Here is a 24,607-nt window from a genome sequence, read left to right as displayed (position 1 = left end):
ATTAACTTAATAACATTATAATATCATTAACTACTAATATAATATACATATTCAAAAAATGCGTACTATCGCGCCTGTGTTTAAGCTAATATCTTAAATTTAATTATATTTTTATTTTAATAATAATAATTAAAATAATTAATTTTTAATTTTTAATTTTTATAATCATGAAATAAAAGTGGATGTTGATGTATTTCCGTTTGTTTAAAAGTAATTTGATCTCGGTTTATTTATTTAAACGATGCTTCACGTGATTCAAAAGCTCATTTCCGTTATTTTTCATTTCTTTTATTTCTCAGTTTCCTTACCACGGTTAAACATAGGTTAAGATGAGAAGTTACTTTCAACTTCTCTTCTGGAAGCTTTTTCCATTCCAATCAAATAGTGCGAAGAATAAATGAGTTTTCCAATCACATCACCCAGGACGCACCCTTCTCCGTCGCAATGCCTCACCCTCTGAGAGCCGCCGTTATCCGCCCTGGCGTGCCTATCTTTGCCCGATAGCTCCGCCGCGAGGGTCTCCACGTCGTCATGCTCAAGGAAACCCCGAGGCTAATGGAAATTTTATTTGTGTTAATTCGGTAATATTTTATTCACTAACGTAAATATCCACTCCGTTCCTATTTTCATACCCATATGAACAAATGTTACGTGAATATTTGTATATTTTTCTAATATTTATAGATATTTACACGCAAATATTTATAAAAGAATAAATTAAAATATTTAACATAATTGTAAATTTAAATAAATATGATATATAATCTCCATAATTTTTAAATAAACTCTAAATAATCTATTTCATTAATGTTGAATAATAGTTTACAAAGAAATTATTTTTTTAAAAATTAATTAATAAAAATTAATTCATTCAAAATTAAAATATGTGTTTTACTAATCTATGTCTTAAGGACACTTGTTACGATAATTAATATGTATTAAATTCTATGAGAAATACATAGATAAGCGTAATATCAAATTATATCTAATCTAATCATCATTAATGTTATTTTATTTTATTTAAAAAACAAAAATATTCATAATTGTTGTATGCGTATTTCATATTTTATTTAATGTTCATCAATAAAAATTAAAAATAATCAAATAATAAAATAACTATTTTTAATGTTGTTAAAATTAAATATAATTAAACATAATAAAGTTTAAATTAACAGAAGAACCAGCAAAAAAAATTGTTAAACATATAAAAAATTTATAAAAAAAACAACTATATAAAATGTTTTAATATAGACCTTAAAAATTCTAAAAAGTCATTATTCTGTATCAGCACATCTAAAACTTTAAAAGGATAGTTTGGTTTTATAAAGTTTGATATATGCATTTATACTATTTTAATTAATGTATTTAATTATTTCAACTTTTAATGTAAAAATAAAATAATGAATGCAAATTAATTATTTTTAACCAGTGCCCTTAGTATACTAGTTAACATTTTTCTCAATGTATTAATATTTTAATTATAACATGTAACAGTATTGACAAATATAAATACTAGAATGTTCCTATTTGTCCCATTAATATGTGGATATAAAAAATACTCATATCCATTATACATAAATATTCATTTATAATATCCATTTTCTATCCAAATTTTATTTACGAATATCTGCTGTACGAATTTTATTGAGATTTCTAATTTAAACAAAATTTGTGTACAAAAAAACAAAAAAAGTTATAGGGTGGGATAGGTATAAAATTTTACTTCTAAGTGATAATCAAACATATCTCTGCTCCATCCCTTCCCATACTTATGTTGACCAAAAATAAGAATGAATTGTATCTTTACTTTTATTAATTTTTAATTTGTGATCTCTATTCGTTTAGGAGATTTTAGTTTTTATATATACAAAAGTCACACTTTTAATTTAGTAAGATCAAAATTACAAGTGAGATTAATTTCAGTGTAATAAAAAGGTTAAAATTCTCACCAAACTTCACTTTATGCATTGTTTAAAGTTTTTGGTTGATTTTTTAACTTTATTATCATTTATTACTTTTTAATATAATAATTAAAATTGTCTTCCGGTACTATTTTTAATAATTAATAACACTAATACAACTTCAAAATCATTTTATTATTAATCATAAATCAATTAAGGGATAGATACACACGATCTTTCTACACAAATATATATATATATATATATATATAGATATATAATTACACTTTAAATATTTACATTATATAATTAATTATACTCTAAGTTTTATCAATGTTTACACTTATTTTACTTTATATAATTAATTATATTTAATCTTGGACATAATTATTACGTATAAAACGTTAACTATATAATAAGCCTCAATGAATATTCACGTTTTATTCATTATAATAATATTAAAATAATTAAAAGTAATATAGAAATAATAAATATAATAAAATAAATTAGTCTCACAGTTTATTCATAACCTTGCTTCACCTGATTCAAACGCTCATTACTTCTTTTATCTCTCAGTTTCCATGACCATGGTGAAACAAAGGGTTAAACAAAGGTTAAGATGAAAAGTTACATTCAACTTCTCTTCTGAACACTTTTTTCCATTCCAATCAAAGAGTGTGAAGAATAAGTGCTCCAATCACACCACCCATGACGCACCCTTCTCCATCGCAATGTCTCACCCTCTCCGAGTCGCCGTCATCGGCGCCGGCGTCGCCGGCCTCGCCGTCGCTAGAGAGCTCCGCCGAGAGGGCCTCGACGTCGTTGTGTTCGAGAAAAGCCACCACCTCGGAGGCACGTGGCACTACGACCCGCGGATCGATTCCGATCCTGTCGGCTCGGATCCGAACCGGGAGGTTGTGCACACGAGCCTCTACCGCTCACTCCGGACCAACCTGCCGAGGCAGCTCATGGGCTTTCTCGACTACCCATTTCCAGACCGTCCGGATGGGGACTCGAGGACTTTTCCGGGCCACGAGGAGGTGCTGTGGTTTCTGAACAAGTTCGCGGACGAGTTCGGGCTTCGCGGGTTGACCCGGTTCGGATGCGAGGTGGTTCGGGTAGCGCTAGTCGCGGGGAGGAGTGACTCATGGGTGGTTGAGTCAAGGACTTATGACTCTGCTTTGAGTCGGGAGATTTTTGGAGCTGTTGTTGTTTGCTCTGGTCACTTCACTCAACCCAGGGTGCCAACAATTCCTGGTAAGTAGAGAATAATTGCATACTTAAGTGAATGTGATCGCTCAAGCGACGCCATGGTCGCTCAGCTCAAGAGACACTGCTTCTCGACCAGGTTATGGCTTGTGGAGAGATGATAAAACAGTTCTCTTTCCACAGGGTTTCTCATTTTTGTGGTTTGTGTTTCAGGGATTGAAAAGTGGCCAGGATACCAAATTCATAGTCACAATTACCGAGTGCCAGAACCTTTTCGGGATCAGGTGCTGTAAACAGTGTTAAACAAGACTTTTCTATATCTCAAAGTAGTATCGTAGATTCCTAGTGGACCGTGATTATCTTCTAAGTCTTATTTTTTAATGCAAAGTAGTATCAGGCAACAATAACCAAATAGATAGCTGCTTCGTATTAATCAGTGTGTGTTGTTGAAGCATTTTTTACTTGTAGGCAAAGGACTCTGTCTTGCTTTCTTTCTCGGTGTAGATAGCAATTTATTGGGGAAAACCCAAGTCCCATATAAAATAAAATAGTGAGAGTGACAAAGCACAATATATATGTGGGACCATCCCACTTTATGAGTTTATTTTCTATGGTTGAATTATGTCTAAATCACTTTGTAAGACAGTATCAAAGTCTATCTTAGATACATTAAAATGGCCACTCACTATGTTATGCATGTTCCTAGAGTGGAATGGTTTTGCAGGAGGATTGAGTCTAAACCATTTTGTAAGAAATTAGCTCTAATGTGTTGATTTGGTATATTATGTTTTTTATTGCATGTATTGATTTCAGTTGATGTTTTACTTCCATGCTTAATAATTAAAGTAATATCATAGCTTTGTATATGACAAAGTATAAAATTCAATTGGATTTGAAATATATCACTAATAGTGTTTGATTAAAATATAACCCTAATTGTTTTGATTAATTAGTAAATACTGATATTTCCTTATTAACAGGTCGTGGTTGTCATTGGATTTGCATCTAGTGCCATTGACATCTCAATAGAAATTGCAAAAGTAGCTAAGGAGGTTCATATAGCAACTAGAAGTCCGGATGTAAAGGTTGTGAAGTTAGCAAATCATGATAACATGTGGCAGCATAAAATGGTATGCTAAACAGTTGGCAGTATAGCTTCTACAGTTTCCTTTTAATCAGAGAACATCTTTTTTACATTTTTCTGCTCTTTGGACATGGTATGAGGAATGAGATATTTGCTGTCTCCTAATTCATTTGGTGTGCGTGAGGATCTTTTTTTCTTTATTAGAACTAGCGTAATATGTAGGCATCCCGTGAAATAAGTTTCATATCAATCATGTCTGTACAGGTAAAATGTGTATCTGAAGATAGGATGGTTGCTTTTGAAGATGGATCCTCTGTGTATGCAGATGTCATACTCTACTGCACTGGGTAAGCATATAATATATTTTATAATATGATAGGTGTTTTTGGTCTTATTTTTTCAAATATTTAACTATAAGTGTGTTTCAAGAGAAAGAAAATAATAATGCTATATAGATGTTTGAGTTTATTATTTCAGAAACAATAAAATACTGGGATAACACTGCTTCACTAATGAGCTATTTTGAAATAGAGATTTGATCTTATAGCTATGACTTTGTTTTAAACTTCTTTTTCAAACTTTTGATCTTCAAACCGATTTTGTAAATTGATTTGAAAATAGTTTGAACAAGAAAACCAGAGCCAAGAAGACCTATATTCTGATGTTGGTGGCTTACAGTATCAATGGCTAACTTTTGACAGATACAAGCATCACTATCCATTTCTTGAAACAAATGGAATAGTGACCATTGATGATAATCGTGTTGGCCCATTATACAAGCATGTCTTTCCTCCTGCATTGGCTCCTTGGCTCTCTTTCATTGGTATTCCCGAAAAGGTAATTGAATTGGCTACAGTTTTCTCTTCTTGTAATGCCATTACTCCACTGTGAAAACATTTCTTCCCATGTTGAAAACAAGAATACATTCGACAAAGTTTTACACCATTCCCTTCCTACAAATTTTTTCTTTATCTCTCTTCATCACATCAGGTATCCTATTTCACATTCTTCTTTCTGGTCTCTCCTAGATTTTAAGAATTAGATTTATAATCAGCATTAGTCTCAAAAGTATAATAAGTTCAAAGTTTATGTGTACCTGGATTTTTATCATCATAAAAAAAGGCCATGTCGGAAAATTTACCAAAATTATATTGCTTGCATGTTGAAATGTATATAATTTACTGTGATCAGGACATCATCTTCCAAATGACGGAGTTGCAATGCAAGTGGGTAGCACGTGTTTTATCTGGTAAGGTCCTATTACCAACTGAAAAGGAGATGCTGGCTTATGTTGAGGAATACTATCAACAAATAGAAAAAGATGGATTTCCCAAACACATGACTCATTACTTGCATTTTAAAGAGGTACTTATCTCTCTTTATCTTTTCCGGCAATATTTGTGGATGAATGCTGAAAGATCTTTAAGCATTCACATACGTGTGTTTGTTTTAGCAGTTTTTAAAAGTAATCCATGTAGTGTGGTAAGATTTATTTGTAGCTTCAGTTTTGTAATAAATTGGTCTTCAAATACTCTAAATGTTTCATGAACATTGTTTTGCTTGTTACTCTAACTATTAAATCTTGTTCAGTTCTAAAATATCACATAACTTCTTTGGTAAAACTCCTCCAAGGTTTTCACATTGGAAAATACTAAAATGTAAAGTAGTTTGTGAAACACAATATATAACTTTTCTTTCTTGATCATGTTGTAGTTATCTTTTTTTCTCTTCACTCATTTGCACCCTACTCTTTATTGGTAAAAATGTACTCTTCATAAGAAGTCCTTCATACTAAATGCTGTTTCTTTTCAAAATTTCTGTTACCTTTTGTTTTGTCTTTTAATGAAGGTGCCAAACATTAACTTTCTGATTATCTTTACACATTTGCAAATTTTTTCTTGTAGATTGGCTATTGCAATTGGTTAGCTGCTGAAGCAGGTTTGCCTCCTATAGAGCACTGGAGAGAGGAAATGTATTTAGAGAGCATCAAACCTTTATTACTTGGCACGCTAGAAAATTACAGAGATCAATGGGATGATGCTCACTGGAACGCAATCATTAAAGATGCATCTCTTACACAAATGAAATAATCTTGTAATTTCCCTATACAAGTATTATAATGACTTTTTTTTAAGGAAAAAACGAGTTTTATAGGTACTTATATCAATGATTCCTTCTGCCTGCCTTTCCCGTGGAATTTCTAATAGCAACGCCAAAATGAAAAGGAATTTATTTGGGGAAGAAAATAAACCAAAAAGAAGAGAAACAAAATGAATTTCCAAAGAAAATTTATATTGGAGAGTACCATATAAATTTCTGATATCAATGACATTTGGTATTGATACGTGACATTGTCCTATCATGTGTCAGTGTTATGTATCATATTTGGAATTTTATATGTGAATAACAAAAAATTTAAAAAAGTAAAATAAAAAATTACAAATTGACATGATTAACACTATTAGTAATTTTTTTTAAGATGATCTAGATGAGATATTCTTTCAAAAAAAAAATGCAATCAAAATAAAAGATTGAATGAATATCAACTTGAATTTTTTTAATCAAAATGAGGGTCAAACGAGTAAATAAGTTTTAATCTTATTACAATTTTTACAACCATTAAATGCTTTGATTGTGCAGAAAGTTACATTGGTAATTGTTTTTGCAACGGAGTTTAGGTCGCCAAATAGGGAAACAAAAGTTAAATTAGATTTTATGTTCTTAGGGAGGTATTTAGTAAATTCAGTTTGTGGTCTTTCAAAATGGTTTTTCGTACTTTATAAGCAAGAAAAAAGACCGGTCACATGCTTAATTTTCACCTTTCCATAAGATCTGAGAGTTGGTGGATTCTTGTTATAACTGATAACATGACTAGTTAGCGGGTGAACAAAATTATGTTACAAAAGTATGGATTACATGTTGAAAAGGTCTTTAGAGTAAGTAACTGAAGTGATTCAGTTGATCCATCTCTTACTATAAGGTCACCCAATGCTTGTTATCCTTGTCAACTTTGTGTTGTTGGGGAAGGTCTGGGACTAATGGAGGACGACCCATTTCCTACATACACGACTACCCAATACCTATTACCTTTGTCAAAAGAAGGATCTCTTTTGAACCATGGACCACATAGTAATATTTTAATTTCTTCCAATAGATTTTGGCAATTAAACATACATGTTCATCGAAAATACAAAGGGTCATATCATCAAATGAAATATTTTGAATATCTTATTCTTTGTGTTTAAAATTGTAATTATGATTTTTGTCTTCTTATGATAGGTACATATAACTTTAGAAAATGCTTCAAGTGTTAGGATGCATTTGAATGTTCCCTCGTCTAACCAAATTGTTGTCGAACAACAAATTTGCAGAGAAAAAATTGAGGCAAATGAAATGTGAATTGTTGAACTTGAGTTTCAAGTGAGATTTGTACAACAAGTTTTTGTGATGAAATGAATTGGTTAGCCAAAACTTGTGGTAACCATCATATTCACTCTGACTATTGTAGTTATTGTTTCCACACTCGTAGTTTATTTGTCTAAGTTAAAAAAGATGTGATCATAATAAAAAAGAATCATTAAGTGTATATTACAATACAACTTTGTTTTCTTCGTGTTGTTGTCGTAGAGTTGTATTATAGATGCATGAACAAATTTATATATTTGCATACATTAAAGTCGAGGAGAAAAATCGATAACATGATAAATGTTGGATAAAATTGTAATGATATTACATACACATTGATATTGCATATAATATCAAAATTGATTTTTTTTTTTATTATACTATTCGTGATTGACATAATCATGTATGATCAAATTAACAAGGTAATAGTCTTTCAATGTTTTCCTAACCATAAATAAGCCAAAGAATGATGTAAATTAATCATTGGTAGGAACTTTTTGAATTTGTAGGCAGTTATTTTAAATAAAAAAAGAAAAAAAATATTACGGTAGATTATTTTTTCATAAGCATATAATTGATTTAACAGTTTTTTAGGATAATTGAATAGACACAGGCTACCATTTTTTCCCGTATTGTTTTCATGGCCGTTTCGAACTTCTTCCCTAACCTCCAAATTTTCCCTCACTTTCTCGTGCCCCAACCATTTTCCCTCGGACTTTCCCGCACTTTCCCTGTTGCGACTCCTCTATGCAGGGCTTTCCGAGAATGGCGGGAGTACGAGGAGGCGGTGAAGCGGAAGGACCTCGCCGGAGCTCTGAGGTTCCTGAAGTCCCTTGAAAGCGAACGCCAAGAGCCGCTCGTTGACGGCGTTTCTCCGGCAACTGAGTTGACTCGGCTACGGTTCCTCGAGTCGGAACGGTTCGGGCCGCAGAGGGATTGGGAGGTTCTAGACACGTGCTTGAACGCTGACGACATGAAGCTTGTTGCTAACGCTTACAAGTTCCTCAAAGATAGGGGTTTCTTGCCCAATTTCGGTAAATGCAGAAACATTGGTGAGTTTTGGTTATCTTCTTCTCCGAGATAATATCAGTAATTACTAGTAATAAATAATATTAAGATAATTTTGCTTCTGCTTAATTATTTATATAGTTAGTATGCTTATAAAAACTTCCCCTTAGTCACAGCACTTGCATTTTAGCACCTCTGCGTTTCCTTTTAATCCATTTTAGTCTCTAGGTTGAGGACTGAGGTTAAAAGATGATATATACAGGGAGTAAAAAGGAATTTTTTCTAGTACAGAGAATAAGACTTTGTTTGGATCGGGTGATAGAAAGTGAGTGAGTTGAAAAGAAAAAAGAACTAGAGTAGAAAATGAGAATGTTTGGATTGAGATAAAAAGGGTGGAAAGAGGAGAGATTTGAGTAGACAGTTTGTAAGTGCTGTGGTTAATTTCATAGAATACAAAACAGAAGGTAATTGGTTTATTTATGCGATGATGGTGCTGTCCTTGTTTCCATATTATGTTAAATTACACGTGGTAGGAATAAAGAGCAGGGTGATTTGATAAAATTGGAATTCGGTTTCATACTTTTAGCATGCGTTAATAATCCATTCTGCCCCACTGAAATAGGTGATTTTTTAGCAAGAAAACTCACATAACCAATTATAGTAGGAGCATAATCAATTATATGGGCACACTAAATGATATTTTCTCTAAGACTAATAAACCTAGTATCCACTATTAATATATTTACAACATTCTAAAAATTTTCTATAATCATTCCAGTGAAGGCTTTTCATGCACTCACTAACAGGTATTATTTTTCCTTTATCCTTTCCCCCTTTTTCTGGTGTCTTGTATAGTTTTGGAGGGACCGAGGAAAGTGACACCAGATGTCTTGAGCTACTCAACTGGTTTAGAAGGTACAAATATGAATTTTTGACACAATATTTTCCCCTTAGCTATAAATTGCTAAAAGTGCTTATTTAAGTTATGTTATGCTGTGACGAGTAACCTTTTATACAATTCTATGCTGCTGAAAAATGGTCATACTTTATAACTTTTCCTTTCTTTTGGGCAGTGACTAAACTTGCTCCCAAGAAGTGGGGTCTTTCAGATGGTTCAAATATTGTTTTGGCTGCATTTCTTGGTGGTGTTTCCTTTCTTATATCACAAGGAATTGACCTCAGGCCCAACCTTGCAGTGGTATTGGGGCTAGCTGCTGCAGATGCTATATTTCTTGGCGGTACTTGTTTAGCTCAAATCTCAAGTTATTGGCCACCATTTAGGCGCCGAATTCTTGTTCATGAAGCTGGACATCTAGTAACAGGTAAATAGTGTTGTTTATTTTGATGGATTTTAAAGGTCACATGCGGGGTTATACAATTTGGATTATGTTTGATTAATTGGTTACCCGTCTTACAAGGTCCATGATAATGAAATTTCAGCTTACCTAATGGGTTGCCCAATTCGAGGGGTGATTTTAGACCCTATAGTTGCAATGCAAATGGGCATTCAAGGACAGGTATTTTTTCAAGGACTGTTTATTTTTCCTCTTAATCCTTCATTGCAGTGTACAATTATATGTGTGTTAAATATGATTGAATATTTTTCATTCATTATCTTATGTTGATTTTTGAAAATTGACTACATTGACAGACTGGTTAATTCATCGGAGAGTTTAGTGATCAAGCTGCAGTGTCTTTGATTTTGAATTTTTTGTATTTCTTTACATTTGTATACCAATTACAAGTCTTGTTTTTATTTCCTATACTTCTACTTTAATAATTTTGTACATAATATGTTTCATTATTTACTTGTATTGTAGCAAATACGAAATCCTGAATCTTTAAGGTTTTTCTTTAATTGTTCAAGATCATTTTACTTGCAGTAAATCCTTGTTTTTCAGGCAGGGACTCAATTTTGGGATGAAAAACTTGCCAATAACCTTGCTGAAGGCCGACTCGATGGTACAACTTTTGATAGGTATGTATAACATTACAGCTTTAGTTATAGTGATACATTAGAAAGTTTTAGAGATTATGAGGATGAAATTTCTGAGTACCTTGAATGAGTTACTCAGCTGATCTAGTATCTATTTGCACTGGCAAATTTTGTGTTTATAAGTATGATTTTAGCTCCAAAGTACAATCATGGTATATTCTAGGGGTACAAAAATAACTATTTACATAAATCTGAAAATTAATTGCTACAAGTTCCAATAGGGGTTTAGCTAGTAATTCCAACAAATTTATAACCGCATGGATAACTTAGGTCATCATCCCCTCACCTCATTTCCTGTCTAAATAAATGCCATTCCTTCAGCCTTTTTATGCCCAATTCCAATACCTAGGCCTTAACATTTTGTGGCATCACAATACAACTTTCTGACAGTGATACAAGAAAATCATAAGTGCACGATTGTCATCAAGTAATAATATCAAATCCACCAGGACTGCGTTTTTGGCTTTGTAATTATCATGGTTTAATGTCAATTAAAAGGGAAAGAAGTTAATTGAATTTGAGTTTTATTGTGAAATAAAGAATTCAAGGAGAAATTAAGAATTGAAATAGGAAAGCATATTAATTGGGATAAAATTGATGTAAGAAAACTTTCAGGGTTGAGTTTCACACCATAACTTCCTACTAATTTATTCTCTTAACCCTATTGCACTTTTGATTTTGTTTGAAGGTGAATTAACCCAAGGTAATTTAGTTTCCCGCTCGACCTATCTAATTGAACTGAGCCCTACTCTCATAGTAGCTATGTTCAATTAAACTCATTAAGTTCTTTGCTAATTCATCGATTCCTTGAAGGATTAAATCTACTCTTGTGATGTAAAACCTAAATTCCTCCCTTTTAGCTCCAATGATTAGGACAATGAAAAATAATTGTTTAATCGCTTCACAAATATGAAAACAAATAGAAGAGAAATCAGGAGGAGAAATGAAAAGAAATTGTAGAAAAAATAAATTAAACTTCAATATTCGTCAACTTAAGCTTTCAGAGAAGGTAACGACCCTGCCTTTAAAATAATGGTCTTAATAGCTTTTAGAGAAGGTCACGATCAGGCCTCTAGATGCCATGGTCATGCCTTATGAAAACTTCTATAATTTGTTTTTTGTAACATCTTTCTAATATCTTGAGACTTGAGCTTCCTCAAAGAGTTCTTGTTGCTTCTTTTCAATGGATTAAGTCCTCTTTTGACAACAGAATATGTGCCTACAACACAAGCATACCCAAGGATTAACCTGTACTAAGAAAAATTGAGAAAAATAGAAGAAATAGTTACGAAAACTAAGTCAAAATATGCAAAATATATTACTTCCCACTCTAAATGCCAAACACATTAGGCAACTTAAATCCATATGCTTAGGGCTTATGGACACACTGATAATAGAAAACCTTTACTCTACATCCCCATACCATAAGATATCGTCCTGATTTATGAACCTGTATGCATGTGCATGATTGTGTTGGGTGAAACTTTGTTTTTTTTTCTGCCCTAGTGTTACTTTCATTCAATGAAAATATGTACCATGAAATGAAGGCATGTTAGCTTGTTTTCATATTTTATTGAGTTGATACGTCATAAAAGGTCACCACCATATTTTTATTTAGGCTTAACAAAGGTCAATGAAAAAATGTGTAGTCCCTAAAAATTATCAAATTCTTTTTCTGTCCCAACTATTATTTTTAACATTTTCCGTACCCAGTAAATTTTTATTTTATATTTAGTCCCTAAAACACTTTAGATAGCACTCTGAAAAGGGAAATGTATATCGTGATTAAAACAAAATAAAAAATTTATTAGGGTCCAAAATTTTTAAAAAGATTTATTAAGGACCAAAAACGTTTAAACCTTTTATTTAACATTAGACATGATTTTCTCATCCTTCTTACTTCATTACTAAAGCCTATTTCTTTACCCCTCTTTATTGGGTTTGGTCCTCCTAAGTGTTTTGAGAAAATCAACTAAAATGTTCAGACCTTAAGTCCATTACGGCAAAGAATGGCCAATTTTTGGTAATTTTAGTATGGTCGTTGTCTCCATCACCCTAGGAGTAACACCCGCTTTCCTCTTCATCTCTAAAACCAGCATAATATGATGCACCACATATGGCCACCAGGGTCTGGCAATTCTAGTGTCTAAATCCAAGTTAGGTGGCTCCATGGTCGTTGTGGCTGGTTGACTGAAATGTCCAAGAATCAAACCTTTCACAACAAACACATTCTCTCTTCTTCCAACACTTGCCACTAGAGAGCAAACTTTCCTGTTCGGTTCTGGTTTTCTAAAGTTTGCTTTTTCTCCAGAGTTTGTTTTCAACCTTTGAATGTTCACTGGGCTTTTGTCTTCATGATTTTAATATAGAAAGTTAAGTGACTGTTTTCTTGCTTCGCCACCTTGAATTTCTCCCTCATCATGTTTCTTTTGCTCTATCTAGATCTTGCTTTCCATTTCTTGTTTTTGTTGGGTTTCTCGCTCTCGGGATGTTTCCTTTATAAGATTGCTTGTTTCCCCCATCAATTTATTATTTTTTCATTTCTCACACTTGAGCCATTGATCTTATTCTCTGCAAACCTTCATCTTTGTTATGTTTGCTTGTAGTTCAAATTGCTCATAAAGTCGTCCATAAGCACACAAAGCATACTGAGATTGATTTCCATTTCACTCCTCATCATCTTCAACATGTAACCGTTACATTGCCTTTCATCCCTTCAGTTGTGCAAATTATTAATTTATTTGCAAAACACACTTCATTAGCGTTTTGACTGGCAAACTCTTGATCCTTCGTGCTAATCCATCGTGAGTTTGAGTGGGGATGCTAATATATATATATATATATATATATATATATATATATATATATATATATATATATATATTGTTTCGTCTTTATGTTATTGTTATACTTATATATTTATATCTTTGTTGTATCTTGTATCTTCAGACTTCTTGTTTAGGGTTAATATCAGAAATCCTATTTCTTTTCCTTTTCATGTGTCTTCATCCTTTGTTTAATTCTTATCAATTAGAGATATATGCAGAATATAGTGAGATTTCCTTCTCTTCTTTATTCTGGGAGGCACCTCTGTCCTCGAATTCTGATATCTTATTCCCATCAATAGCTGTAATGGTGAAGTTAAATAATTTTATTCCTAGCTGTAGGTTCTTCAGGTATTAATTAATTATTCCTGTTTCAATTCTGGTCACTATCTCAGTAAGCACATACAAGCTTGTCTTCTGGCCCATTTAGCTCTATGTTGATTGACCTACGAAACATAATTTATTGCTGAAAGTTTCGGAGCGAGTCCTCCTCCATCCCCCATCCCAATTTTTTTCCCAAGTGAGACTGGTGCTTTATGTAACGCAACCAACCACTAACCAATGGTTTAGGTACTGCATGGTACTTTTTGCTGGTATTGCAGCTGAAGCTCTTGTATACGGTGAGGCAGAGGGTGGAGAAAATGATGAAAATCTATTTAGAGGCATCTGTCTTCTTCTTGATCCTCCGTTGTCAACAGCTGAGGTCTTTCCACAACTGCTACATCTGGTCTGGTGGTTTATATTTTGTGATATTAATATTTAAACTTTGACATTCTTGCATTTGGGCAGATGTCCAACCAAGCAAGATGGTCAGTTCTGCAGTCATATAATTTGCTCAAGTGGCATAGAGCTGCGCACCGAGCTGCTGTTAAAGCATTGGAAAGCGGTGGCAGCATGAGTGTTATAATTAGGAGTATCGAGGAGACTCTGTATTGTAAAATATGAGTATCAGAAGCTTATACATAAGAAACATTTTATTTTTTCAAGTTGCTTACAGGTCAGTACAATATATCATTCTCACTTTCTATTTATTTTTTAAATCTTTGAAGTAATTTGTTGTGTTCATTTTCTCTGGTGCAAGGTTCTGAATATGGATCTGACGTGAAGCTGCTTTTACTCCTGTATGTACTACATAGCATATTATGCAGATGGTCCACATCTGTTACGCGTTGTCTACCAAAGCAGACAGCAATTAAAGGAATAATTTCTGTTCCAACAAGTGACCGTTATGTCTCGAGGCTGGACCCATCTTTCACCCAATAAGTGATACCAGTAGAGACAGTCATCGTGAGAACGGTAGCTTATCTTCAGAATAATTCTGAGTTTTACACAAGATTGTGTAATTTTTACCTGCATTATTACCCGTGCTAAATCAATCATGAGTCTTAGAAAATGGTTTGTAAATTAATGTATTAAATGTTTCTAGAAATCTGGCTTTCTAGATTAATCAGTTTTAATTGGCTTTCTGGATTACTCGGTTTTAATTTTGTATCTTTTCTTCCCTCTTCCTGTTCCTTAATGGGAACCCATGGTCCCAACTATCTATTATTATCTTGTTGAAAATACAACCACTGGTTCATCAAGTTTCTCAAATTTTAGGTTTAACCTGCCATCTCTACCCCAAGGAAAATCACACTATAACACTACATTGTAACAGTGCCCCTCCTTTTCATCGTAGGTTCAGTTCGATTACTATAAAAGATAGCAGTAGAAACGTTTTTTATCCTGTGTTGGGCAAAACGCTTTAATATTTCCGACACAACATTAAAGAATGAACGTGTCGACTGTACATTAGTTGTTGGTGAAACAAGAGGTGAAACAATAATCCCAGTAAATCTTGGTAGTACAAAATTTTGAATTCTGATATCATTATTAAATGGGATTATGTCTAACCGAACTTTTCAAACGACATGTAAATTGAGATTTGCATCTTACTATCACTCGTATATTATGATTTAATCATATTAGCAAGGTGAGATATCTCACAAATCTAAGTTGAAATGCATGCCTTAAGAATACGTGAGATAAAGAATAGTAGAAGAATTTCTCTACTTGTGGTACAACCTTCAAATCTAAGAACCTGAGAAGGCAACCAACAGTCAACTAAGCTCTTAAAAGGAGTTCCTCTTTCTCTTCATTATGGTTTTGGCTTTCCTCAGAAGAAATGAGTCTCTTGGATATAACAAAACGTTGGCAGCAGTGCTATTTATCTTGCATCTTCTGCTATCAGTTTTCTTGTTCCCTCTTTACATGCAACCAGAGCCCCCTGAGACAGTTCTATGTTTAGGCGTCATCCCTTGCTTTGTCTTCGTTTATGCTACCTTGGCTTGGCGACCTACTAGGTACATGCAAAGGGCTATTTGTTTACCCTTTAAGAGTGAACTCAGCGAAGAAAACACGTTGATCAGCACTTGACATTTGGAGAAATTGGCTGCATCTTTTTCTTTTTGTTTTATTCTATCTGCAAGCTGATGGAATCGGTTAAAGTTGAGATATGCAGATAGATGACATATGATAGTGTACGGAGAGCTCAGTAGGTTGTGAAAATTGTGTAAGGGAAATTTTTTCTCCCACCTCTTCTTTTTCGTTTTTTTTAGTACTAATCTCTTTGCAATGAACAATGTACTTGTGTTGGATTATGTTCTTATAAAAGGCTGAGATGTAATAGTGCTCTTCCATAGTTTCCACTTGTACTCTTGGAGCTGATATATCTTGGATATTTTGCTTGTGTTCTCTTCCGATGTGAGGTTGAAAGCTTGCTAACTTTTACTGTAATTTCAGAAGTTGTGCTAGTCATAAACACTCTTCCAGATAAGATGCTTTACTTCTTGAGTCGTACCACCATCTCCTTCTTTAGGATGCTGCATAAGGGTCTCTTTATAGCTTCTCTTTATAGTTGTAGCATCATTTTTTATATGATACGACAATTTTATAATTATAACTATTTAAAATATGATATTTACAAGAATCTTTATAGACATCACTCTTTACATTGAAATTGCTTTTAAATAATAAAAAAATTGGACAAAGTTACTAACATTATTTACAACTTTCAAACTTCACTTTATATAATGTATTAAAGGAGATGTATTATGGCAATTCAAATAATACAGATATATTATATTTTTGTGATGTTTATAACATTATGTAGACCCGTCACACGTATAAAGTGACGTTTATCAACGTTCAAACAGACATTGTGTTGTTCATTGCATACTTTGTTCTTTTAGTTCCACGTCGAATAATTATGAGATAAAGCTTATATCAAAGATAAAATATATTACAACAATTATTTTGAAATTTTGGTCCCTTAACCTTAAGTTTTGTCATAAAATTCATTACGGTGTAGCGATACTGACAATCTTATGATCATTGACGTGGCAATGTGTAACAAAATTAAATGAAATGGATATTGTTAGAATTATAGACTAAGGATGTGTTTGGTTGTTAGGATATATTTGAAAGACTAAATTTGAGTAAATTGAAAAGAAAAAGTGGTGAAAGTGAAGTTGTTTGAATTAAGAAAAAGATGATGAGAAACAAATAAATTTAAGATGAAAGTTTATGAAAATTAGGAAATGATGTGATGAATAAAATAAATAAAAAAATATTATTATTAATAAAATTGGATGTAACAATAATTATTATTTATATTAAATATTTTATTATTATAGTAATTATTGTTATTATTATTTATATTATTTATTTTATTAATTTAATAATAATAATTTATATTTTAACAATTTATTTATGTTATATTATTTGATTATAAAAATATAAGGGTTAAATATGTTTTTGCTTCTTTAATTCCCAGAAAATTTTAAAATTAGTCTATTTCGAAACTTTGGACCAATTTAGTCATTCATATTTTAAAATACGTGGATTTATTTCTTCTACCAAATTTTAAATCTTATTATATTTATTTGATATTTTATACGGACTAAATTAATATAAAATTTTAAAATAAACTAATTTCAAAATTTACTTAAAAAATAAGAGAAAAAAAATATTTAACCCAAAATATATATAATGTGCATATGTTATTAATTTTAAGAGCATTTCTCTCCAAATCTTTGCAAAGAATCTTTGCTAAGATGCTAAAAAAGCTGTCAGAATAAAATCGTCTCGTTTTATGTGTTTTTTCACATTGAAATTCCAACTTTCATTTCAAAGTGTTTCCGTCGTCGTCGTCGAAAACAAACACGGCCTAAATCTAGAAGATCTGAATTGATTTTTTTTTAAACTCACTAATATTTTGCAAATAAACGAACGAAATTTTAGTTTCAGCTCTTGGCAATGATATATATATATTTTTTAAATTTCTAAATCACAAACGTACACACAAATAAGACTTAGACGATATGAAGAGTAAGAGAAAAATACAAAGAATTAAATTAATTTACTTTTACAAAAATATTATAATAGAGGATCGAATCATCACTTTTTTTTCTTATCCTTTCACTTAATAACTCGGTTACCTTATCACTTCAATATTATACTAAATTGTTTAAGGTTTAACTATTCGGATGATACTTACTTTGGTATAAGTGTGTCAATCTGGTACTTGCTTTTAAAAAAATGTCAACTGCATCCCAATTTTTGAAAAAGTATTTCAATTAGGTCCCTTTCAGACGGAGTTGACTAACGTCGTTAGTCAACGTGCCACGTGTTAGTCTATGGTTTTTTTTTTAATTTTTTTTGAAATTTTTTTAATTTTTTGAAAAAAATAAAATAAAAAGGCCACGTGTCAGGTCCCTACGTGTGACAAGTGGAATTGTCAGTGTCACGTGACATTGCAATGCCACGTGTCAGTGTCAGATGTCATTGTGTTGATTTCGATTTAGTCCCTATATATGTCTTTTTGTTTCAATTTGGTACCCATTTATGTATATATGATTCAATTTGTCCCAATTTTTTTAATAAGTAAAATATTTTTGTAATCCATTTTTTTAAGATTAAAACTAATTAAGTATAAATATTATTTGTACAAATGGTTTTACTAATATTTTTTTATTAAAAATGACTTTTTAACATATTATTTTATTAATTATTTTTTTTATTAAGTACTCATGTTTTGTTAATTATTATTTTTTTAACCCAAAATAGAACAATATTGTCTCTTACTAATTTTAAACCAAAATTTCTTTTTGTCAGAATGTTATACTAATTTTTTTATTATTAAAAATGACTTAATAAAATGACTTTTATCACTAAATTTTAGGGTTAAATATGTTTTTGGTCCCTTAACTTTCAGTGAATTTTGGAATTAGTCCATTTTGAAACTTTTGACCAATTTAGTCCTTCATCTTCCGGAATACGTGGATTTAATCCTTTTAATCAAATTTTGTTAGGTTTATTTGATGTTTCGTACGCATTTTAGGATTGTATTTGAGTTGTTTATACTGTTTGACACATTTTTGCTTTAATGTTAAGTCAAATGCTATTGTGAAATGCACTTGAAATGTCAAATAAACTTAATAAAATTTGATTAAAAGGACTAAATCCACGTATTTCAAAAGATGGAGGACTAAATTGGTTCAAAGTTTCAAAATGGACTAATTCCAAAATTCACTAAAAGTTAAGGGACCAAAAACATATTTAACCCCTAAATTTTAATATAAATATCAAATACTTAATTTTTGTAAAATTTTTATACTTAATTACTTTTAATTTTATAAAAAAATGGATTTTAATTATTAAAAAAAATTAGGTCAAGATTGAATCAGATATACATAAATGGGTACCAAATTGAAACAAAAAAACATATATAGAGACTAAATCGAAATCAACACAATGACATATGATAATGACACTGACACGTGGCATTGCAATGCCATGTGGCACTGACAATGCCACGTGTCACACACATAGACCTGACACGTAGCATTTTTATTTATTTTTTCAAAAAATTAAAAACAATTAAAAAAAATTAAAAAAAAAAACCACATACCGACACGTGGCATGTTGACTAACGACGTTAGTCAACTCCATCTGAAAAGGACCTAATTGAAGTACTTTTTCAAAAGTTTGGATGCAATTGATACTCTTTTAAAAACGGGTACCAGATTGACACACTTGTACCAAAGTGAGTACCATCCGAGTAATTAAACCATTGTTTAATCACTTTGATCACGTCAATACATTAATTTTTAAGTTGTATAATGTTCTAAAAAACAAAAAATTAATACGCCATAACAAATACAGCAAAACTTTGATCAAGAAACAATAATACAAAGAGTATAAAAAATTTAAGCTTGTAAAATAAAATGAATGATGATTTTTTAAAATAAGAATATCAAAATATTTTAATTCAATAATTCTTTATGAACAACTCTCATAATATATATTTTTAGAATACAAAACTCTTACTCTTAAATGTTCTTCAAAATTTCAAGTTATTAACTTTTAATTAAATTTTTATTTAAAACAATAAAAATATTAGCTTCAGAAGTTTGACAATTTTAACCAAGTAAAAACTCTTTTAGTCATATAAAACAAGGCTTTATAATTGCACGACTTTTTAGTCGACTAAAACAACATTTTAGTCAGCTAAAATCACTTAAAGATTAAATTTTTGCTATTTTAGTTTATTAAGCTATGTTTTAATAAGTTAAAATAGAAGTAACTTCGTTCCTTAAAATGTTTAAGTGATTTTAGTCATCTAAAACAGAGATTTAATCATTTGAAATGATTAACTTGAAAATCTAGCAAGTTCAAGAACATTTTAATTTATTAAAACAATTGTTAATTAACTAAAAAAACTTAACTATTAGAAGAAAGCCCTTAACACTTCTAAGAATGATTTATATCAAAACTAATGATGATTAAAGGATGAAAACTTTCTTACAACACATTAAATATCAAAATGACAAGTCAAACATTAGATAAATTTTAAAATTAATTTTTCAATACATCCATCATGAAATCTAAATGATTGGAAGCATTAAATCAAATATTGAATTAAGAAGATAAGAAAAAAAAAGGAGGAAACATAATTTCCATCCATGATTAAAATGACAATGCATATATTAATTGTTGAGAAAAGGTCAAATGCACAAGAAGGAAATGTTGGATTGTATATTAAAATCTTTTGACAATTTTTGCAAATGGTGTGTTTGATGATATACATTCAAACATTTTTTTTTTCGAAAATTTAGTTGGTAAAAACTATTCTTCTTTGGACGAATTCAATATTCATGTAAAATAGACGAGATTAGAAAAAGAAGGATTTACACTTAGGATTTTTATATCAATTTGTTTGTAAACTCATACTATGTTCAATTCTTGATCAACTTGATTAAATTTTACTAAAGAGACTAATGTTGCAAAGATACAAACAAGTATTTTATGAATCTCAAAATTTTTGGTTAAAATAATCCAATTATTACTTGGACATGAAATCACCGATGGCTAAACACAAGTTTATTTGGATAATAGTCATTTCACTAGTGCACATATGGGCTTTTACAACAAGATTATGTCTCGGTTCCCTCCAAAACTGTGCATATCAAAACACGGTGACATTTTTGAAATTTTTGTAAACTTTTATGTCTCGATTATTGAGGGAACCGGGGCATATAACGTTATATGCCTCGGTTGGTGACAACCCGAGGCCTAATGCCTCTTAAAAATTTTAAAATTCCTGCATATTTAATTTTCTTTTAAAGTAGAAGGGGGTTTTATGCCCCGATTATTTGCAGACCTGAGGCCTAATGCCTCTTGAAAATTTTAAAATTTCCCCACATTTAAATTTTTTAAGTACATTTAAGCAGAAGGGGACTTTATGCCCCAGTTGTTTGCATACCTGAGGCAAAAAGTTTTTTATGCCTCAGGCAATTTATAACTGAGGCAAAATGGTTATTTTAGGGCACAAATTGGGACAAATCTTCTTCTTCCTCGCATTTCGGCATTTCAAACTTCCTCCGCGAGCCTTCATGAGCCTCCGCGAGCTTCCTCTGCAATCTTCATTGCCCACCAATCTGCTGCGCTGCTGCCACTATTCTGGGACGAGGGAGGCTGCTACTACTATTCGAAACCACAACTACTTGCCTATTGTTCGAAACCCATACTGTTTGAAACCACAAATGGGTTGTAGATCTTGTTTTCTAGTGGCCTACGTTTCGTAGCGGCATGCCTGTCTCTGCGAGCCTCCGCGAGCTTCCTCTACAACCTTCATTCCCCACCAATCTACTATGCTACTGCTACTGTTCTTGGATGAGGGAGGCCATTGCTACTGTTCGAAACCACAACTACTTGTCTACTGTTCGAAACCCATACTATTCAAAACCACAATTGGGTTGCAGATCTAGTTTTTTTGTGGCCTACGTTTCGCAGTGGCATGCCTGTTGCATAGCATTGGTGTTCTGGAGGTGCTCATGGTGATCTACGGTGGTGTCGTTTGTCACTGGTGGAGCTGCGTTGGTTCTGTTCGCGTTAGGTTGTTTGCCCATGGTGGTTGTCGCTACTGTTGTGGTGGTGATGGCAACATTCAGGTGCAACTCCCAATTTGGTTGCGTTTGCGAGAGTTGCGGTGTTGTTTGGGTCACAGTCACGGTGATGGGCTTGCTCGTAGTGGTGGTTGTCGCTTATTCGCAGCCACACATTTCTGCCTCGATTACAGCCAGACTCGAGACAAAAATATCATTTCTAAATGTGAATTATGCCTCGGTTAGGAACCGAAGCATAAATGTAACCCTTTTTTCCTCGGTAATATATGTCCTGGTTCTTCAACCGAGACCAAACGACCAAAATAACCGGGGTAGATACCCTTTTTTGCACTGGTGTTTTTAGCTAAAACTTGAGCATTGTTTGAAACTCAATTACTATTGACTAAAGTTCAAGTATTGTTTGAACAACAACCATTCTTAGCTAAAATATTATTGTTTGAAATCCCAACACCCTTGGTTGAAAATAAGTATTGTTTGAAACCTAGTCACTTCGAGCTAAAACACTTTTGATTACAAAAGAGGGTGATCAAAAGATCACTGAATTGTTAGCTAAAAGACGCATAATGTCTTATGACAAATAGAAGATAAGGTTCACTATTTTTTATTACTTGTGAACACAAACCATGTTCTTAAGAAGCTTTAGGGCATCGCGAGATTTTCACTTAAAGCTTCAATATCATGCGTTATCATCAACCTTTCTTCAACATGTGGATCTTCTTTATGTAGAGAATTGAAGAAATCACTAGTTACTAATTCTTTATGCCCATTAACAAGCTTCAATGAAGGTCTTCATCTTTATCTTGTATACATTCATAGATAAATGTAGAGATAATGCAATCCAAGCAACATTATATGTGTAACTCCTCTTCAAGCAACATGTTCATAAGTTGCATGACTTATCAGGTTTGGGTAATGCTTTTATCCAAACTAGAGTAAAACATAAGATTGTATGAGACACATAACCTTTCTAGTGTTGACATAAAGGTGTATTAGGATGATCGTTGGCGTGTAATAACTTTAGCTTGTCTTTTAAGAGATCATATATGTAGACACGAGCTTGATGAGATCTCTTGGTAAACATAAGATGGAAATATTCCTTGCAACATAGTAGAATGAACATATAGATTATTTTGTATGCTATAACATTAATGTAAGGCTATGTTCTTATCATCTGAGTTAGACTTTGCTTATCATATGAAGCAAAGTTTATAAGATGTTGTTGCGTATTAGATGAAGCACTTGCGTCTTATAAGATCTATTATTTAAAAAAGGTTCTTCTTTCAAAGAAGCAATTTTATGATTTATACTTTATCATAAAAGCACTTAATCAAAATTAATAAGGGTATGTTCGCCTTTACTTTAACAATTAATAACATAACAACCAAACACATCAACCAAATCAATCACATAAAATATAAATGTGACATTTAAACAAAAACAACTACTAATAAGCATACACAAGCAAACATGTAATCTCGTGCTCATAAGACAAGTAAATCCTAAATTTACTCTTCCATAGTAGTGAACCTAGTAACATTGAACTCATGGAGGCTTATGTGAGATGCAATAAAGTCATCCATACCACAAAGTAGGAGTTAATCAAATGGAGATGGGGAATTCCCCTATTAACAAGAGATCCATACTCAGTAATATCTCTTTTAATTTAAATCACTTCTTTTTGCTGATAAATCTCTAATCACACAAAAATAAAGCAAAAACTCAATTTTTCCTACTAATGTATTATAGTGGCAATTGAGGTGTCAAATCCAAGAAGTGCACGTGCACAATGTTTTAGTGGTTAAAAATGTATAAATCTAATTTTTGATGGGGAAAAAATAAAATAATACTTTAAACAACTCTAGAAATAATCCTAAAATTGTAGTTGAGATAATGAATGAAACTAATCTTATATCTAAATTCAAAACTATTCTAGAAAAGTGAAGAAACTATGGTTTAACTTATCAAAATGAATCACAATGCTTAGAAACGAGAATGGATGTTTATCATGCATGAGTGAATGATATACGTCTTATTAAAATGCAATGTGTTTGTAAGAATGCCTTTAAAAACCTAAAATGCAATGTGTTTGATACAATGTCATAATAAGACGAATGTAGACTTTACTATGCAAATGCTACAAACATGTTTCTTTGTAAAAATTGTACTTATTTAAAAGGCTTTGTTTTACTTTTCTTGATTACACTTGTAGTTTGTGGTGGTTATGAGCAAGTACAACAATGAGATTTTAAATTATCACTAAATTTATTTCACATATTTATTATAATTAACTTACGTAAACAAAAATAGTGACATAAATGATAGAAAAATATATGATTATATCATAAAATTCTGTTATAATATTTAATTAAAAAAATATTATTACTAATTTAGTTCTAATTGTAAGGCCCATTAAAATTGTTTTATTTTTTTCCGCCCTAAAGTAAAGGGCTGCCCCTTGTAATTGGGCCTAGGGCTGACCCAAGTGATAAAACCAAACCCTAATATGCCCTAACACACTCACCCTCTCTCTTCCACAGAACCAGTCGTCATCTCCTCCTTTGCTCTCAAAGGATGCTCTGCTAGGGTTTTGCCCTAAGCCTTTTTCGAACTAACTCGGAACCAGTTCCTACTCCACGTAAGTGCCCCTTTCTAGATTGTATGGGTTCCATTGATCTTTCTTCGTATTTCACAATTAGGGTTTCGTAATAATTCGCCCCTTTGTTCCGTTTACC

General features: G+C 31.9%; 2 protein-coding genes across 2 annotated transcripts; both read left to right on the top strand.

Annotated features, from left to right (window-relative positions):
• The first annotated feature begins 2,469 nt into the window (after positions 1-2,469).
• LOC114166752 (flavin-containing monooxygenase FMO GS-OX-like 2) lies at positions 2,470-6,361 on the top strand. The gene is made up of 7 exons (XM_028051590.1): positions 2,470-3,158; positions 3,324-3,394; positions 4,091-4,240; positions 4,459-4,541; positions 4,896-5,031; positions 5,386-5,559; positions 6,099-6,361. The coding sequence occupies exons 1-7, from the start codon at positions 2,633-2,635 to the stop codon at positions 6,282-6,284; spliced, it is 1,326 nt and encodes a 441-aa protein (XP_027907391.1). The 5' UTR covers positions 2,470-2,632; the 3' UTR covers positions 6,285-6,361.
• Positions 6,362-8,212: 1,851 nt separating this feature from the next.
• On the top strand, positions 8,213-14,912 carry LOC114187851. The gene is made up of 8 exons (XM_028076271.1): positions 8,213-8,651; positions 9,463-9,522; positions 9,681-9,929; positions 10,048-10,124; positions 10,509-10,585; positions 13,999-14,131; positions 14,218-14,425; positions 14,510-14,912. Exons 1-7 carry the CDS (start codon positions 8,240-8,242, stop codon positions 14,371-14,373), a joined length of 1,164 nt encoding a protein of 387 aa, XP_027932072.1. The 5' UTR covers positions 8,213-8,239; the 3' UTR covers positions 14,374-14,425; positions 14,510-14,912.
• Positions 14,913-24,607: the final 9,695 nt, after the last annotated feature.

Source organism: Vigna unguiculata, chromosome 1 (genome assembly GCF_004118075.2).
Source record: "Vigna unguiculata cultivar IT97K-499-35 chromosome 1, ASM411807v1, whole genome shotgun sequence".
NCBI lineage: Eukaryota > Viridiplantae > Streptophyta > Magnoliopsida > Fabales > Fabaceae > Vigna > Vigna unguiculata.
Note: the sequence above shows the minus strand (reverse complement) of the source record. Positions and strands in the feature narration are given on the sequence as shown.